Source organism: Corylus avellana, chromosome ca3 (assembly GCF_901000735.1).
Source record: "Corylus avellana chromosome ca3, CavTom2PMs-1.0".
NCBI classification, from domain to species: domain Eukaryota; kingdom Viridiplantae; phylum Streptophyta; class Magnoliopsida; order Fagales; family Betulaceae; genus Corylus; species Corylus avellana.
The window spans coordinates 33,364,046-33,376,910 of NC_081543.1; the positions used below are offsets into that span (position 1 = coordinate 33,364,046).

The 12,865-nt window shown below is 35.4% G+C and overlaps 1 protein-coding gene across 2 annotated transcripts; it reads left to right on the forward strand.

Annotated features, from left to right (window-relative positions):
• The first annotated feature begins 4,420 nt into the window (after positions 1 to 4,420).
• Positions 4,421 to 7,164, forward strand: LOC132176150 (uncharacterized). Of its 2 annotated transcripts, none has more exons than XM_059588279.1 (5): positions 4,421 to 5,747; positions 5,824 to 5,937; positions 6,030 to 6,199; positions 6,286 to 6,478; positions 6,601 to 7,164. In XM_059588279.1, exons 1-5 carry the CDS (start codon positions 5,142 to 5,144, stop codon positions 6,772 to 6,774), a joined length of 1,257 nt encoding a protein of 418 aa, XP_059444262.1. In that variant the 5' UTR covers positions 4,421 to 5,141; the 3' UTR covers positions 6,775 to 7,164. The 2 variants fall into 2 exon arrangements, with proteins under 2 accessions (XP_059444262.1, XP_059444263.1); XM_059588280.1 differs by having other exon boundaries at positions 6,606 to 6,685.
• Positions 7,165 to 12,865: the final 5,701 nt, after the last annotated feature.

Below are 12,865 nucleotides of genomic sequence, written 5' to 3' on the forward strand. Positions count from 1 at the left end.
AAAAATTAAAAATTTTGGATTTTTTTAGTAAAAATTGAATTTTTTTTTTTTTTTTTAAATTTTTTTTTCTTTTATAATTTTTCGTTTTTAAAAAATTAAAAATTTTCGTTTTTAAAAAATCGCTTATTAAAAAAAAAAAAAATCAAGGGATTTTTATCTTTTTGCTAGTATTTGAGGGACATTGACAATATTTTAGTAGTTTGAGGGGATATTGTCGCAATTGAAAGTTTGAGGGTGAACATTATCAATTACGTGATAGTTTGAGAGGAGTATGTGGTGGGGATCGCTATCAAAGTGACATCACCGAACCGACCGGAATGACATATACCCAGCCCAAGCCCTATACACCGGATACTTTACGTCTATATGTTTCAACCTGCTACATGACTTCTTGTTGGAGAAGGCAAGGGCTGCTGAGTTATCACAGTAGGTCTTCAGCGGTCTAGAGATAGTACCCATCACCCGAGGTCCTGTGATGAAGTTCCTCAGCCAAATAGCCTGGCATGTGGCCTCGTAGCAAGCAATATATACTCAGCGTGTGTAGAGGAAATGTGGGAATAGACATTCTTACGAAAATGACTATTTCAAGGTATAGTGTGCAACAAAACAAAGGAATGCTTATTCTATAGAAATAATAATTTCAATTTATAAAATCTAATAAATGAGGCATGGTATAAACTATAAGTTATAACTCATAATTTGGAAAATTATTGGGCCTAACATCCTGGCTAACATGGAGAAATCTATTGGGCCATTGGCAAATGTAATGGGTGGTCCATGACACTTAAGAAAATATGGTCCATGGCACATGAAGAGTCAATTCAACGGCACAAGCCACAGTATATTAAAAGACAACCAGAAAAAGGGCCATGTTCGGTTAGATCGGATGGACGCACTAGCCGAGAAAAACTACATTTTATTATATTTTTGTAATTTTTTTCTTTTGGCTTGTGAGTCCATGTCAATAATGTGTTGTATATTTACTCTTTTTGCACTTATTAGAGCCTCCTATATTACTATCACATGTTAAATTAGACATTTTTACATTTTTCTTCTCAAAATACTCTTAAATTTATTAAAAAATAACAATTTGAAAAAATTAAAATGATTAGAAAATTAAACAACAGAAATCTGGGTGGTCCTTTTCATATTAGCCCCCTTCATTTTTATTTTATTTTTTTTGAAATGATTATTTTTATATATTTTTGAAATGATTATTTATTAATAACTTCAATAGTATTTTGGGAAGAAAAATATTAAAGTGTCTAATTTGACACACAATGGTAGTTGGTATGTGGGACTAATTCTACACGACCTACTGGAATCCCTCCAGCGTCCATCTCTTCCTGTTAAAACACGAATCTAAAATTTCTTTTATTTTACTTTTTATTTTTAAAAGCTTAAAGTGGGAGTCAGCCATGTCTGCAGAGATGGACGTTGGAGAGACTCCAGTAGGCCGTGTAGAATTACTCAGTATGTGGGGCGTCAATGCTACTTTTTAAAGTTTGGAGCCATAATTGTAAAATGAATGATAGTTCATAGATTTAAAGTATATTTTTCTTACTTCAAAATAGCATATGCCTTGGCTGAGTTAGGGCCACGTTGCCATAAGCTCAAATCAAGGAATTGAGAGTAATTGAAAACATTTGGATTTCTTTTTTCTAGCAATGATTTATGAAATGGTTGACTGAGACTACCACGTCAATATTGTGTTATAATTGTTCTACAAAAATATGGTTTTAACATTACTCTTTTTATATTAGAATAACGCTTTTCTTTTCACCTATACTGACATGACGGGTTTTAATGTCTTTCACACACCTCCTCTCCTATTAGATACCCTATCAACTTCAACAGCTTAGAACTAGCTACTCTCCATTGATTCAAATCATGTTTCCCAAAAAAACAAAAAGCTATTGAAGAAAGCAATAGTGAAACAGGATAAAAGAGTATATTATTGAATTGGTGCCTAGGTGGGGTTTATATATATTTTGTGTATCTAAGAAAATCTTGGCACCTTTATTTGACAAAAAGAGGGGGTTGGCATGGATAGTGGTGGCCTTGTTTCTTGAAGAACAAAACTTTTGTTTCATCAGCAAGTTAGGGATTGTTTGTTGTGGCTAAGGTGGGTCCATTAAGAAAAGGTAGAGATGGCTTTGCTCATTGGCATGCCATCAAAGATACGAAGATCCAACCATCTTCTTGACCTTTCAACTTGTTTCCTACATTTCTTATCCCTTTCTAGTAATTGGATCTAAAAGTTTCCACTCTAGCTTTCATTATTATGATAAAGGTGTGGCTATCCTCAATAGCGGATCAATATATGAAATGGCTAATCATTATTTCTTATTAGTTTAAACTTTTGAAATAATTAGAGTCAGTTTAAAATTGTGTTGAGAAATAGAGCTTTTCTCTATAAAAAAAAAGTCAGAAAGAACTTTTCAGAAAAACCTAATTTTCAAATTTTCTCCAAAACACAGTTTTGAGCTTTTTAGAGTAAAAATAAAAAAATAAAAAAGCGCTTTTGAAGTTTTTTACCTGACGGACCAATTCTTTCCTGGAACAACTTTTTATTTTTATTTATTTTTTATTTTTTTATGTACTAAAAGTATTTTTTAAACTTCATAACGCATTTTCAAACATACTCTTAATATGGTATCAGACCAAATGTCCCGAGTTTAAACTTTATTTCCATAATTCACCTTTTATGAAATTAAATATTTTACTTGTTCAATCTTACTCACACATAAAAGGGTGTGTTAAAATATTATTAATCAAATTATTAAAATTTACCATTTTTTATTGACTTACATTTTGTTAGATAAGTGGATGGTAGCATTGAATGGAAGACTCACTCTCCTCCCAACAAAATAGGGAGTCAAAGATTGAGTTAGTAAACTCAATCTTTGATTCATCGTTCTGTCCAACGTTACAAACCAAACAGGTGAGTGAACCAAAAATCAACCATTACTTCGACTGGTTTGATCATAAATATACTTATTGCATATAAATAAAATGCAAAATTTCAAGGAGTTCGAAGTTCTTGAGTATTTGAGGATCAGAAATTGAAAAAATAAATAAAAAATGACCTATTCACCAACTTTATCAGCTAATTTAATATTTTTCAAAGAGAGCCGATTCAATAAAAACTCAATTTTACGGTCTTCAATAAAAATTTGACATATCAAGTAATTAAAAACACCAATTACAATGGAGATGAATACACGATCAAGAACCTTCATGCTAATTCTACAAAACCTCATGCTCTCCAAAACGAGAAATCTCCAAGAACTCTCTAGTCTCTACCTCTCTGACTTATTGTTCTATTTTTTTTAATTTATTTTATTATAGTTAGAATATTTTTTTATATAAATTGTGTTTGTTTAATTTGTTAATATTTTTAATCAAACACGTCTACTAGTAGAAAATATGCATCTGGATATGAAAAACTTAAAAAAAATAATAAAAAAGTAGAGAAACTAATGGAATTTCAAAGAGAAGCTCTAAATAAATTTGTTATTAGCAATAAACAAAATATAGAGGATAATTTAGGTGAAAAACTCATAAATGTACAAGAAATTCATTAAAAATTACTAGAAGATAATAAAAATACTATTTATGTATCTAACTCTATTGTTACAAATATTTATGACTCGGGCCAATGGAAACATATTGATGCAAGAAAGTGCTCTAATTGACATATATTAAATTATATAAAAAGACTTGATTCTTCCCAAATGCATGTATTGTTTATAGAATTTTATTGACAATACCTGTTACAGTTGCTTCTGCAGAAATAAGTTTTTCAAAATTAAAATTGATAAAATCTTACCTAAGATCAACAATATCACAAAAGCGATTAAATGGATTAGCCATATTATCAATTGAAAAAATGATGTTAGAAAATCTTGATTAGAAAAATTTACTTAGTAATTTTGCATCCCAAAAAGTGAGAAGAATAATTTTTAAATAAAATATAATAATAATATTAAAATAAATAAATATTTTTTTACTTTAAAAAAAAAAAAAGGTTCAATTTTAAAGTTTCGCCTAAGGCCCCAAAATACATTGGGCTGGCCTGTATTTTATATGAGTCCACAAATCTATCACTTTTTGAAATCGCAAATTAATGGACCCATAATTTGCAATTTCATTTTAAAATTGTACTTTTGATTTATGAGATTACCGTGTCAAAAGCACTTTTAAAACAATATTGTCCAAAATGATATATATATATTAAATAAAAAAAATAAAAAATAAAAGTGAAAGAAGTTTTCCATTCATGTGTTTGATGGAAACTTTGGGGCCACACAGTTGGGTCCTACTACTAGTGCAAAATCTTCCTAAAATGAAACAGAATGGCTAAAGGTACACTCCCCTGCTCATGCACTTGCTTTAATTCTCTCTTTTTATACAACTCAAAACATTATTTACAGAGAGAGAGTCTGATGTGGATTGGCCTTGAAATCTTGTAACTCGGAGAGAGAGATCTGTGTGAGAGAGAGAGAGTTCATGAGAGTCGGACTAGGAAGAAAACGAGGAGTGGACCGAGGATTTGGGCGACAAATGTGACAGAAAAAATTGTTCCTAGTACTTTAAGATTTTGCATGGTTTTGAATTTTGAAAAAATATTGGTTTGTTTTTTTTCTTTCATTTTCGTTTGTGTTTGATCTGTCTCTCAGACAAACAACTGGGTTTGAGAAAAATCAGAAACCACTCAGATTCTCTCTATCTATACATTCTTTGCTTTCTCTCTCTCTCTCTCTCTTGTCAATCTTTGCTGAAAACTTGGCTAGGCTTTTGGGTTTGTTTCTCAAATTCCATAACCTGCGAGATTTTGGGTAACTTATTTCCTGCTTCGATTCTTCAAATTCCTCTAGATTTTGCTCTCAGATTTCGATTTCAAAACAATGGATTAATTGATCCTGGAAGCCAAGTATTTGGTTCTCTCTAAATCTTTGCATTTGCTTCAAATTCTTTGAAAAGTTGTTGGAAGAAAACAAGAATAAGACCAAAAGTGTTTTAAGTATTAGCATTACAGAAATGAAGTACAAAAGCTTGAGTCTTTCTCTGTATCTTTGCATCTGGGTTTGTTTCAAACTTTCTCGAAATCCATAAACTTAGATGGAAAACAAAGAAGAATGGATCCAGACGACCAAACCCAAAAGTGTAGTAGCAGTAGTGGTGGCGGTGGTGGTGGTAGTGGCGGTGGCGGTGGTAGTGGTAGTGGTGGTGGTGTTGCAAGATCTTCCAAAAAGCCAAAGCAAAAGAAAGCTCCACAGAGAGGACTTGGCGTGGCTCAGCTTGAAAAGATCAGACTAGAAGAACAGCAAAACAAAGATGCAGCTGTTGAAGCTGTAGCTGCAGCTACAATTTTGTCTCCACCAGCTTCAGTATCAGCAACCAAATCATCCTTTGTATCTTTGCAGATTCCAAATTATCACCACTCTAATCCATCTTCATCCTCTAATATTGCATTTCCTTCTCCATTCCCGGTTGATCCAACGTCGCCAAACTTGATGATACGGCCTCCTCAACCGGTCCAAAACATCCTTCTAAGAAATTCCACCACAAATAGTGGTGAGTTCGATGCCAGATGGTCGGGGATTTCGGTTCCTGCTGTGGATCCAGGATTAGCGTTTCGGTCGAATTTGAATTTGCCATACGAATCTGACAACCCTGTTTGGCCTCCCACAGGCTTGAATTTCCCAATAACACAACAATATCAGCAACCTTCTCCTTCAATGGTAACACATTAATCCCCTCATCTCCATCCATACATATTTTAGAAAAAAATGAGTTTTTACTCCTTATATTTTGTAGGTGAATGTCTCATCAGGGACTTCATCATCATCCTTATTGAATTTTCGGATGGAGCCCCCTTCAAACCAAAGCTGTTATAGCAACTTCGCCCCTGTTTGGCCAGAGGAAGAGAAGGTATATATTGTAAATGCAAAACCTGCATATTATGATTCCTTTTAATTCTTTTTAATTACTTCTTATGGACTTGTTCTTTAAATGTAGTGTAGATGGTTGGCATGAAGAGGCCATATCCCTTCTCTCTAGACAACCCACCACGCCCCTCTTTCAACTACAATTTACCTGCCATTAATGTTGCTCCTATAAGATCAGATGAATCAGCTTCATGTGGGAATGAAGGCAGGTTTAATATTTTCGAAGCCAGCAATACAATTTCCAGGTTAGCTTAATTAGCATTTAATATAATGGTCTTAAAGTATAATACATGTTAATCTGTTAATGTATATATTCTTGCACAATATCCAGAGAGGGGCCTTCAAGCTCAACTTCCAATTACTGCAAGGTGAATCCAAACAAAAGCATCAAAGAAAATGTGGTTCTCCATGGAGATTTTCTCACACTTGCTCCTCCTACAACAACTTCAAAGTTGAAGCACCATTCAGCCTCTCTTGACTCTCATAACAACAAATTCCCTGATTTTGAATCACTGCCTTATCAAGTGAGATTAACAACAACAACAACAAAAAACCCATGTCCCATTTCCCCAAATTCTTGTTTCATTTTGATTTTGATTTTGATTCATCCTTAATTGGTAGTTTTTTTTTTATTAACTTGTTGAAGGGAAGTGAGGAAGGCCGGCCAATTATACAGCCGGGACAGAGTCAGTTCAATGGACAACGACCCTTTTATAGCTTCTTACCACCGGCAGAGCCGCAAATAGGCCAAGCAACAACCACCACCAACAATGGTAATGGCGAAGTAGGCGAAAGTATTGATCTCGATTTGAAGCTATAAATGCCTTAGCCCGTTTGTCTCAGTCTGGATAAACATCTCCAACAATTTTGCTGCTTGAAATATGAGAAAGTCTATATGAAACCTACCTATCCAAACCATCCGGGCAAAAAATTGCTGGAAATCTAAATGTTTTGTTTGGGAGGCTGGTTTCTCCTTTGTATCTTTTTGGGTGTTTTTTCTTTTGAACGTTACAATAGGGGGTACATATATTATAATGTATCTAGATTTGCATATGTAAGGTTGAGTATAAAGGAAGCCCGAATCTTGGGCCATGTGAGGGTAAGATAGAGAGATGTAGATTTGTTTGTTTGAAACTGTTTTGTTTTTGATGAAGTCATGGGATTTGTGGTTTTTGTTTGCTTGGTTGGTTGGTTGGTGCATGGAGGGTCAGTAAAGGCAGAAGATTGGTAACAAACTCTCGTGCATGTGGGATTGTGGGATCTGATTGTGCTTCTGTCTTGTCCTTGTTTAAGTGGGGTCTCCATATCTCACCTTCATTATAGCTGCCCCATGAGTGACGATTGGAAACGGCCCACGTAGGGCTAGCAAGAGACAAGAGGGAGGACTTTATTTTTCTTTTTGTTCCTTTAAGTGAAATGATTTCCTCGAGTTTTTTCTTTTTTCTTAAAAAAAAAAAAAAAAAAAATAGTGTAAGATTCTCAGTGTGGGTATAATTTATTTTTATCTTTCTTAGTTTTAAAAAAGGCATCGTAAAAGCTTTAGTATATTAGAAACACTTACAAAGAATAACTTTAATCGTGGTGTAAATCGAGTGTGCCGAATAGGAAGTAGACGTTTAAGTTTGAAACATCAAAATATAATATAATACACCAAATAAATTTTTTTCTCTTGACAAAATATCTCATAAACAACATATATATTGACATAACCACCGACAAAATCATTAGTCATTGTCTTGGTTGATTTTGAAGGCTATGGTGTTAAGAGCTTGAAGGTAAATAAGAGGCGGTTTTATTGAGTTAGAATGAATGAAAAAACTTTAATAGTATGGATTTGTGTTGCCGAGTGACTTGGATTCTCAAGTCAAGTGGGGCCCGTGTACTATTCCTTTTACTCTCGGTTTGCTCTACTTGATTTGCTGACTTGGAGTTTATTGGTGTTGGACTCCTAATACAAGTTGGACATGCTCTGTTGTCCTACTCCTAGCCAAGTTTGGATTCTCAGCAACCGTCTTTTGCTTCTATAAAAGAAACACTAGTTCGGCCTTTGAGAAATTAGCACAACAAAAAAGAAAGGGAAGCTGTGTGATCTCACTAGGTATTCTCATGGTGTTTGTGCCATACGACACTTGGAGAAAATAGAGTTTTTTTTTCTTCCTGTTATTTTTCTCTTTTGTGTGAAAGTGAGGTTTGAGCATATTGGACTTTGGGCTTTGAGTAATTTTCTCCCTACTCTTTTATACTCCATCTTTTAAAAGTGAATTTCATCAGGGTCATCTCTGCTAGTGGATGTAGGCTTTTTAAGCCGAACCACTTAAATATTGGTGTACGTTTGGTGTGATTGATTTATTTTCTATTTTGTTCTTTTCTTCTTCTTCTTTGGGATACTGAATTTTAGTTTTGTGCATAACAAATAGTATTAGAGCCAGATTCTTTATTTTGCGTGATGACTACTGCAAAATTTTTAGTAGAAAAGTTTGATAGTCATAATAGTTTCAGTCTTTGGCATATCAAGATGCGTACTTTGTTGCGACAACAAGGTTTGACGAAGATTTGGGATGGCAGGATGCCATCAGCATCATCAAATGTGGAAATTGCGGAACTTGAAGAGAAGCCCACAGTTTAATTTTATTATCTCTTTCAGATGTAATTTTGAGAGAAGTCTCCGATAAAGAAATTGATGCTGGACTTTGGAAAAAGTTATGAAGTTTGTACATGAAGAAATTTCTCACTAACTGTTTATTTTTGAAGCAACGATTATATACCTTCAGGATGCAAGAATGTACGCCTCTTTGTGATTATCTTGATGAATTTAATAAAATTCTTATGGATTTGAAAAATATTGATATTAAAGTTGATGATGAAGATCAGGCTCTGATTTTGTTATGTTCACTATTTGAGTTTTTTAGAATTTCAGTAATTCAATGTTTTACGATAGAGATACCATCTCCATAGTTGAAGTTAAATTTGCTTTGAATTATATGGACTTGAGGACAAGATTGAATGGAAAAAAATAGTGACAATTAAGCCGAGGGTTTGTTTGTTAAGGGTCGTTCAGAAAATTTCTTTCATTTTAGAGGTCGATTCAGATAGAAGTAGCCAATCGCAGTCCAATTTGAAGAACAGAGTTAAGTGTTACTATTGCAAAAAGTGTGGGCATTATAAATCCGAGTGTTCGAAGTTGAGAAATAAAGAGGAAGGTGCTAAGCCAAGTTTCTCTTCTGTGGCTAGTGTTGTCGAATAAATTATGAGGATTCAGAATTGTCCTTGCAATTACTATTTATGATGGTCGTTTTTACGATAAGTGGGTCCTTAATACTGCATGTACTTCTCATATGTCCCATAAAAGGGATTAGTTTACTACAGATGAGTCACTCAATGGTGGTTCGGCCTTGATGGGAAACGATGTTGCCTGCAAGATTGTTGGCATAGGTGCAATCAAAATAAGGATGCATGATGGGATTGTGAAGACTTTGACAAATGTTCGACACATAACATATTTGAAGAAAAACCTTATTTCTATAGGCACTTTGGACCCCCTTGGATACAAATATTCTGGTAGAGGTGGAGTCATCAAGGTTAGTATAGACTCATTGGTTGTGATGGAAGGTAACATGATTTGTGGTCTCTGCTTTCTTCGAGGCAGTACGGTAACAGGTTCAACTGATCTCTCTTTTAGATTATTCCAGACTATTAGCAGTGTTAGCATAACAGAGTGAGGAGGAGTGTTTCATGTTGCATGTACCTTACTCTAGTGCGTTTGGGAGCATCATGTATATTATGGTGTGCATTTGTCTAGATGTTTCACATGCAGTCAGTGTTTTTAGTCTTGGTAAGGTTCACTAGCTGGTAGTAAAATGGATACTCCGTTATTTGCAGGTTGCTACAAATGTTGGTTTAGTCTTTGACAGAGACAGTGGTATCAGATCTAGTGTCATTGGGTATGTTGATTCAGATTATGCTCGTGATCTGGTTATCGCATAAGGAGATACCACATTGAAGAAAATTGTGTTTGAGGAAAATCCAATGGATATGCTGACTAAGCCAGTTTTGGTTCTCAAGTGCAAGAGTTACTTGGACTTAATTGTTGTTTATAGCTTGCTTGTGATTGCCTGTGTGGGTGTTAGAGAAGACATCATGAGGAGATGTAATTGAGACTTGATGAAATTCAAGCCAAGGCGGAGATTGTTGTGGTATGACTTGAATTCTCAAGTCAAGCGGGGCCCATGCACTATCCCTTTTACTCTTGGTTTGGTTTTCCTTGATTTGCCGACTTCGAGTTTATTGGTGTTAAGCTCCTAATACAAGTTGGACTTGGTGTGTTGTCTTATTCCTAGCCAAATTTAACTTCTTAGCAACCATCTTTTGCTTCTATAAAAGAAACATTGGTTCGGCCTTTGTGAAATAAGCATAGCAAAATAGAAAGAGAAGTTGTGTGATCTCACTTGGTATTCTCACGGAGTTTGTGCCATATGGCACTTAGAGAAAAGAGAGTTTTTATTTTTTGTTATTTTTCTCTTTTGTGTGAAAGTGAGATTTGAGTGAATTGGGGGTTTGGACTTTGAGTAGTTTTCTCCCTACTTTTTTATACTCTATCTTTTGATAGTGAATTTTATTCGGGTCGTCTCTGCTAGTGGATATAGGCTTGTTTAGTCAAACCACTTAAATCTTGGTGTTTTGTGTGATTGATTTATTTTTTATTTTGTTCTTTTTTTGCTTCTTTGGTATCTTGAATTTTAGTTCCGTGCACAACAATTTGAATTAAAGATATGGTATGATGTTTTCATCTTTGTTATATTTGGTGTTTTTATCTTATCTGTCAAATTTCTATTGGATGCTGTAAAATAAGGTTTACACCACATTCTAATAGAAGGCGCTCTTAAAACTCAAATGATGGGACACTCGAGTGATTTTTTTCCCCATCAAGTTAGGTATTTTATGTCAGATTTCTATTTAAAGTATTGGGTAAAGTCTACTTAACTCCCTCAAACTAGAGGTGTCAACCTGGTCCGGTTTCCCGGTTTTTAGCCAAAACCAAAGACCGGAACCAGGGTACCCCGGTTCCTGGTTTTGGGAAACCGGAACCGAAAACCGGGTCCCGGTTAACTGGGATTCCAGTTACTGGCCGGTTCCAATTTCCACCAGGTTTTCTGAACCAGGTAACCAGTTTTGACCACGTCATTTGGGGTTTACTCTTCAAGTCAACATTATTATTATTTTTTTCCAGTATAGAAAGATTTAGTCTTTGTTTTATGAAAAACCGAGTGGTATAAGAAGTTTGATTCTTTTATGGTTGATCATGGGTATGAGAGAACTACAGCAGATCATTGTGTGTTTGTGAAGAAATTCTCTGATGGAGAATTTATTATTCTCTTGCTGTATGTGGACGACATGTTGATTGTTTGTCGTGACACTAGTAAAATTGACAGATTGAAGAAAGAATTGAGTAAGTCCTTTGCTATGAAGGACTTGGGACCCGCAAAGCATATCCTTGGTATGAAGATCTCTCGTGATAGGAAGAAAGGAAAATTGTGGCTATCACAAGAGAGTTATATCGAGAAGGTATTGGACAGATTCAACATGAGTAAGGCAAAACCGGTGAGCTCTACACTTGCAGGTCATTTGAAGTTGAGTTCAAAGCAAAGTCCTACAAGTGAGAAAGAAAAAGATGAAATGAAGAAAGTGCCTTACGCATCAGCCGTGGGTAGCTTGATGTACGCCATGGTGTGTACGAGGCCTGATATCGCTCATGCAGTTGGAGTTGTTAGTCGGTTCCTTTCTAATCCTGGAAAGAACATTGGGCAGCTGTGAAATGGATTCTCAGGTATCTCAGAGGTACTTCGAGAGTATGTTTGTGCTTCGGCAGTGGTCAACAGGTGCTTGATGGGTTTACAGACGCAGATATGGCTGGGGATATTGATTCTAGAAAATCTACTTCAGGGTACCTGATTACTTATTCAGGGGGAGCAGTGTCATGGCAGTCCAGATTGCAGAAGTATGTTGCTTTGTCTACCATAGAGGCAGAGTACATTGCTATCACTGAAGCGGCCAAAGAATTGTTATGGATGAAAAAGTTCTTACAAGAACTGGGTCTACAGCAAGAGAGGTATGTACTTTACTGTGACAGTCAGAGTGCCATCCATCTCAGTAAGAATTCAACTTTCCATTCAAGATCGAAACATATCGATGTTAAGTGTCATTGGATTCGTGATGCACTGGAGGATAAGCTATTACAGATTAAGAAAATCCATACTGATGACAATGGGTCAGATATGATGACAAAACAGTTGCCTATGCAAAAGCTTGAAATTTGCAGAAGCGCGGCGGGCTTGGTGGAGCCCCCCACATAATCGAGAGGAGGAGATTTGTTGGGGGTGGTCCCTCTTTATGTGGGGACCATCCCACGTGGCAGCAACACAAAGGGTTTCAAACCCTTTGTGTGCTATATATATATAACATGACAAAAAGAATAAAAAGAAGAAAAAGAAGCAGTGTGGCGCAGGGAGAGAAAGAAAAAGAAAAAGGAGAAAAAAAAAGGTTTTCACCTATTCACATCTGTCAGAGATTGGAGGTTCGTTTGTCGTCCGATCTTGATGCAATTTTACAGTGTTGCTCTTGACAACGAGTGCTACATATTGACTGTTGTCGATCGTTGGAATTCCTCTCCAATCGCTTGGTTGCTAATACCTACTTGATGAGATCTTTCTTTATTCTTGTTGGAATCCACTTTAGGGTGATGAATTTATGTTTAATCCAAGAATGCATGTATTCTTGATGTGGTGATAACCTCTAGATATTTCTCTAGGGAAGACAAATTGTAAACTCATTATTGTTGATAGTGGAAGATTTAACTGGACTAGGTCCCGTGGTTTTTACCTTCGCATTGGAGGGTTTTCCACGTAAAAAATCTT

Bases quoted from the DNA above. Each gene is read 5' to 3' on its own strand.
- LOC132176150 (XM_059588279.1), top strand. From the start codon at position 5,142: ATGGATCCAGACGACCAAACCCAAAAGTGTAGTAGCAGTAGTGGTGGC. The intron at 5,748-5,823 runs GTAACACATTAA...TATATTTTGTAG, and splicing joins AGCAACCTTCTCCTTCAATG to GTGAATGTCTCATCAGGGAC. The intron at 6,479-6,600 runs GTGAGATTAACA...AACTTGTTGAAG, and splicing joins TTGAATCACTGCCTTATCAA to GGAAGTGAGGAAGGCCGGCC.